Source organism: Triticum urartu, chromosome 1 (assembly GCF_003073215.2).
Source record: "Triticum urartu cultivar G1812 chromosome 1, Tu2.1, whole genome shotgun sequence".
In the NCBI taxonomy this organism is placed as follows: Eukaryota; Viridiplantae; Streptophyta; class Magnoliopsida; order Poales; family Poaceae; genus Triticum; species Triticum urartu.
In genome coordinates this window covers 546059077-546065232 of record NC_053022.1, presented here as the reverse complement: position 1 = coordinate 546065232, position 6156 = coordinate 546059077, and the positions used below count along the sequence as shown (strand labels likewise).

The 6156-nt window shown below is 46.2% G+C and overlaps 1 protein-coding gene across 1 annotated transcript; it reads left to right on the top strand.

Moving 5' to 3' along the window:
* Positions 1-527: 527 nt before the first annotated feature.
* Positions 528-5603, top strand: LOC125528620 (50S ribosomal protein L21, mitochondrial). The gene is made up of 5 exons (XM_048693071.1): positions 528-1004; positions 1108-1188; positions 1936-2037; positions 4912-4986; positions 5082-5603. Exons 1-5 carry the CDS (start codon positions 591-593, stop codon positions 5181-5183), a joined length of 774 nt encoding a protein of 257 aa, XP_048549028.1. The 5' UTR covers positions 528-590; the 3' UTR covers positions 5184-5603.
* Positions 5604-6156: the final 553 nt, after the last annotated feature.

Genomic DNA, 6156 nt, shown 5'->3' with positions numbered 1-6156 from the left:
GAATGGGCCAAGAGAATTTCAGAATTTTAGTTAGGCTTTGGGCCAAAGGCCTACTAGCAAAATTCCAACATCAAGCAGGGACATAAACTTGACTACCTTCTGAATAATGATGCTCTTTCTTTACTGCTGTTACGCCATCTCTCCTTCAGCCGTGTGGCAAAGCCTCATCAAAACCGCTTGGTCTCCACTTCCACCCTCCCCTCCTCGCCGACTCTCTTTTATCCGAGATGTAGCCACGGAGAATTGAGAATACACACATAACATGCGTATTTTTGTTCCGGGCTACATATTTCTCTTAATTTTCAAAACTTAGGTCAGGAATTTCATAAACCGAATGACAAATCGGTCATGTTACAAATCGTTCGTCTCAAAGCGTATCCCTATCGCCACCAAAAGTACGCCTTCGCCTCTGGATCACGTAGAGCCTCATTTAACCGTTTTCCCCGCGGCCACAGTGAGCAGGCCCCACCGGCAGTGTCACTCCCTCCCCTTAAACCCTCGTCAAAACCGCTTGGCAAAATAAACATTTCCATTTCTACCCTCCCCTCCCCTCCTCGTCTCCTCCCTCCACCGCCGCCGCCGCCGTAGCCATGGCGACGCGGCGATGCCTCCTCCGCCTCCTCACGCGCGGCCTCGCCCCGCACGCCCCGCAGCCCCTCGCGCCGGCCTCGATCGCGGCCCGGACCCTGACCTCCCTGCCCCGGCCCCTCGCCCCCCGCGCCGCCGCCGCCTCGCTCCGGCTCTCCCCCCCGCGCTGCCACTTCGCGACCCGCTCGTCCGACGATGAGGGGGACGACGAGGAGCACTACGAGGACGAGGAGGACGGGAGCGGGGACGAGTGGGGGGAGGGCGACGAGGAGACGCCCGCCGCGAAGCCGCCCAGCGGGAAGACGGAGGAGGAGAAGCTGGCCGAGGCGAACGAGATCGGGTACAAGGTGGTCGGCCCGCTCGGCGCCGACGAGAAGCCCTTCAAGCCCTACGAGCCCGTCTTCGCCGTCGTCCAGGTCAGGCCCGAATCTTGTTCCGTTTTGCGCTTCGGTTCGGCTCCGGTCGGGCCGGGGAGTGGATCTGGTTGGTGACCTGGGTGCGCGTTGCTTGTTCCTGCAGATTGGTTCGCACCAGTTCAAGGTGAGCAATGGCGACTCCATCTTCACGGAGAGGCTCAAGTTCTGCGATGTGAATGACAAGGTAATGTGGCACATTCGCGGAACTATTTCGATTGAATGTTGTTTCCTCAATTCAAGCTGCAACCTATGACCAAGACTAATAGGGTAGCCGCTGTGATTACAAGCTCTCAAGTTGTAGTATGCAGGCCTATCTTCTGTTCATTTGCTGATGGATTATATCACTATGGTCAAACCTCAAAATCTGAGCTGATAAGAGAATTTTATGCAATTCATGATTAGTCTTGGTATTGTGTGCCCATTGTTATCTCGGGATATCCCGTAGCACTTTGGTCCGCTTGATTTGACCTATTTATGTTGGGAACTGGAAACTTAAGAGTATTGGTTCAAATTAGTCGTTCAATTAAGTATGACTCTAACTTTTATATTCATCTTCCCTCATGGAAGCTGCTTAAAAGGTTGCTGTATAATGTACCAAGAATTGAATTTTAGGCTTGGTGAAGTGTATGGAGTTATGGACTTGTTCAAAACATGACTTGTTGTGATTGACAAGTTGAGTAGAACTATCATTAGGGGCCTTCTTATTTTAGTTGCATTAGTGTCACAAGCCACAACTCCTCATCCTTATCATACTTTTCTTAAACCCACCATTTTTCAAACCAAGATGATGGAACAACTGCAGCGAACCAGTGACTAGTTGATAAAATTCTTGTAATGATTCCAGTAGCAAACATAGATCTCTGCTTGCTTGTGCTTCTCATTCCATTGGTAATTCTGCTGATGCTGTTGTCATTTGAATCACTTGGTGCAGTTAGTTTTAAATCGAGTTCTCATGCTTGGCTCACAAGCTCAAACAATAATTGGGAGGCCAATTCTTACTGATGCCACTGTTCATGCTGTCGTCGAAGAGCATGTAAGGATGACACTTCTTTGATCTATCTTTTTTTCTGTCATGTTCATTAGAACGAAGTCCATGGAATGGTTTATGAACTCTGTTTCTTGGAGCAAGTTCGTAAGTGTGTCTGATTAAATGTTACACCTGCATTCTACAAACTATGCACTAGGCAATATGTACGCAGATTTCAGCTTTATCTGAATATCCCTGTCTTAACATATTGCATGCCAGCCTTCTTATTCTCTGCCTAGTTACTGATCTGATCACTGCATTTGAAAGCTGATTTACTCGTCTATTGTGCTACCATCATTAAGACTGGCAATGTGCCAACTAACAGGATTGTTTACACTAAAAAATCTAAATTCTTTTATGTATCCCATTACACCCCCTTGGTTACGTCACCATTAACTGCTGATATTAACATGCTAGTGTTGCAAAGTCCAATTGGATGTCTGTCCAACCTATATACCAATAGGGCACCGCTAGGGATCAGACTACTGATCCCTAGCCTAGCATCAGACCAGCCCAACACCGTAGGATGAGATTGCTTCAACCGTTAGATTAGTATGAGCGTGGGTCTTTTTCTTGGTAGTTTCCTTGTAATCTGCTTCACAGAATTAATTGCTCCCCGAAATCACGGTCAGTCAGAATTTAGATGTGGGTCCACCTTTGTTTCCATGTAATTTTGTTCCTCAAGTGAATCACACCCAAAAATCAAGCAAAGGGAAGACATATAATAATAGCAAATTGATGCAAAATTTTGTTTCAATGCGCTAGAAAATATGCTTCCATAATATTCGTAAACTTGCTATAATACGCTGCTTCCATATATGCTTCCAATATTCGTCCATATAATCACAGGTTTTTCCATACGTGCATGATGCTTCCTTGTATTCCATGTTTGTTTCCATCATATGCTAAATATATGCTTCCAACAGTACAACGCATGCTTCATACTTCATGGTCACATTTTTCTCCAAGCATTATCATTATTTCTTTTATGCTATGACTATGAAGCATGTATGGTTGCGTTTCGAAGCGCAATTTTATTAGCTTGATGCATGAGAAATGTAGTACCGGTTCCACATACTATCGTAAGAAACAAAACACACAGAGTATTTTCCAGGAAACATATCATGTCAAATGTATACGGATGCATTTTATGTCTTTGACAATTGCCGAAGCATGAACAAAATAGTTCAGAAGCATCACCTGTGTAGATAACAAAGCAAACATGTAGATGCTTGAAAAACATGCCACATATGATATGGAAGCACATATTAGATATTAAACTGAAGGAAGCATATACATAGGTAGTTTGAAACTTAATACAAAGAATCTGAAGCATCGCGTCTGTGACAATGAAGCATGCCATTCCCACTATGTAGAGCCAGCGACGTCGAGGAACCAGAGGCGTCGAGGGCAGGAAGCATGAGAGACGATGCCGATCTGAGCAATGTCACCCACCATTTAGGAGCACCATAGATGCAACGCCCCCGAACAAGAGGCCAATCACATTCTATGTCCCTGCTCCCCGTTGACGTCCTTGCCATCACCGCTGCTACTCACACCAGCCATCTTATCGTCATCGTCTCGCTATGGCAGTAGATTCTTCAACCTGTAATGGCAGCCAACATGCACTGGTGGTATTTGGAAATAGTGTTAATTTCATGCTATCTCAAGATAACACAAATAGTAAAGAAAAATAGAAGCATGGCTAGAATGGCGCAAACTCTGTTCAGTGAAGAAGCACGCGAATGATGCATAAGAAGCATGGATATTTGGAAGCGTCATATGTGTGTCATGTTGATACAAAATTAGAAGATATTCATCTCTGATTTGGTGATAAACTGCACAAAGGACATAACAAAATCGACCAAAGAAAAGGGTATGAATACAGTAACACAGAGATGTCAAATCAATACTTGCCACATAAAAATTAGGAATCAACTAGCACTGTATCCAGATGAGATCGTCAGAGGACTCAGTACCTAGGTAGATGAAGATGGTGCTTTTAGAGACCGGGGGGGTGTACCTGCAATGGTCCATCCGTGATTGATTCATTCCCCTCGTTCCCCACCTGAGACGGTGCTGCGGCATGGTGGACTACAGGTCACGAGACCACAACCTGATGGGAGGACTGGGACGCCGAGGGGGGTTGCGAGCTTGCTGGGCGCAGCCACTGTACGAGAGCATGGAACGGTGGACCTAACGGCCACATCGTTCAAGGCCTTCTTCTTGGCAGAGGGACCGGGGCGGCGAGGACATCACGAGCTTGCCGTTCATCTGCGTCAGGGGCATGCGAGAGAGAAGGGAAGGGGATTAGGCTGGGTCGGGAAGGTGAGATTATTTCAGGGAAGAGAAACTAACGAGGAATTATGGGGGCGAGAAAATAGGCTTCTTGGCGGGTTGGGAGGCCGATTTTGGAGGAATCTGAACCGTGAGAAGAAAAACGCATCGACGTCGCGTGACCGGTCTGACGAAAACATCCTACCAGACTACTGATGAGAAGCGTTTCCGTATGGACCCTTTTTGGTCCCTCTTTTAGGACCTGAACTAATTCATTGGGCACCACATTGGATTGCATTGACCCCCCAAACTATTATAACAGAAATGACATGCTTATTATAAGTTAATGGAAAATATCTAGTGGTTGGCCCTCCTACCTCTGCTACCTTTTCATTTTACTGGCATTATGTACTAAAACATGTATAGCAACACTGATAAGAAGGACGAGTGTCTATGCCCCAACCTTTACTGTTGCAGTCTTGCAGTTAGTACATATACTTCTATAATTACTCAACCAGAGCCCGGTTTTGGTATTACTAGGGTTTTACTGTAAATATACTACTGCACAATTCTGAGGTCATTTCTCTTGACAATCTTTCTTAGGCTCTAGATGCAAAAGTTATTATATTCAAGAAGAAAAGGAGGAAAAATTACCGCCGAACAAGGGGACACCGTCAGGTATTTCATACCGTTTTAGTTTTCAATCATTACATGACATATTGGACATTATCCTTTCGATATATTCTTCTTACTGTCTGCTGTGACAATTCCAGGAATTGACAAAGCTGAGGATAACCAACATCGAAGGAATAGACAAGTCCTTTATTCAACAAGAAGGAACAGATAAGCCAGAGAGTGCCGCTGTTGCTGCTTAAATTAAGATGATGAATCAAGGAAGGTTGCTGTTTTGTCTTCATGTCGACAATACCAAGCGATCCTTTGATGCTGGTGTTGGACATTCCTCGATCAGTTCTCCATGCGTGTCTGTTGCCTTTGTTCTGCTTAACTAATTCAAAGATTGAGTCGAAGCTGAAAGCCCTGTCTCTGTATCGTCATTTTAACGCACAAGCCTCTCGAGCTATGCCTCTGATGTAATCAGCTCCCGTGTCTTGGATAAGTTTAGAATATGGATACCCTGGTGTGGATCAGCTCCTGTAGTTTATAGAGCTACACCGATTTTCCATTTTTTTGCTTCCTTCACCATACGCTGTTGAATGTGTTCTGATACACATCCCTGCCATATCCACTGTCTACTCTTCAATGCATAAATAATGAAACTGAAATGTTTTAGTTTCCACCTGGTCCGAGATCGCACGCCGTCCGGGCTTCTGCAGATGTAACTGAAATGTTGTATTTGTAGTCATGCATCAGTTTGACAATCTGGTCCTTCACAAACAATGCACTGTTAGTGCTTATCCTCATTAGTAGAAAACAGGGGTATGGTCCAGGCCGGCTCAGCCCATTAGTCCCGGTTCAGTCTAGAACCGGGACCAATCCAGGGGGCTGGCCGGGCCACGTGGGCCATTGGTTCCGGTTCGTCTGAACCTTTTGGTCCCGGTTGGTGGGACGAACCGGGACCAATGGGCCTTGCTTCTGGCCCACCATCATTGGTCCCGGTTGGTGGCTTGAACCGGGACCAAAGGCTTCCCTTTAGTCCCGGTTCATGTCATCAACCGGGACCAATGAGGTGCCTACATATACCCCCTCGCGCAGGAGCAGAGCACAGTGCTCTGTTTTTTCTGGCCGAGGGGGAGAGGGCTTTGTGGTGCTCTAGCTCACCTCCTATGCACATGAGGTGTTCGATGAAATGCCCGAGCCACACTACTTAAGCTTTCTCCTCTCGATGAT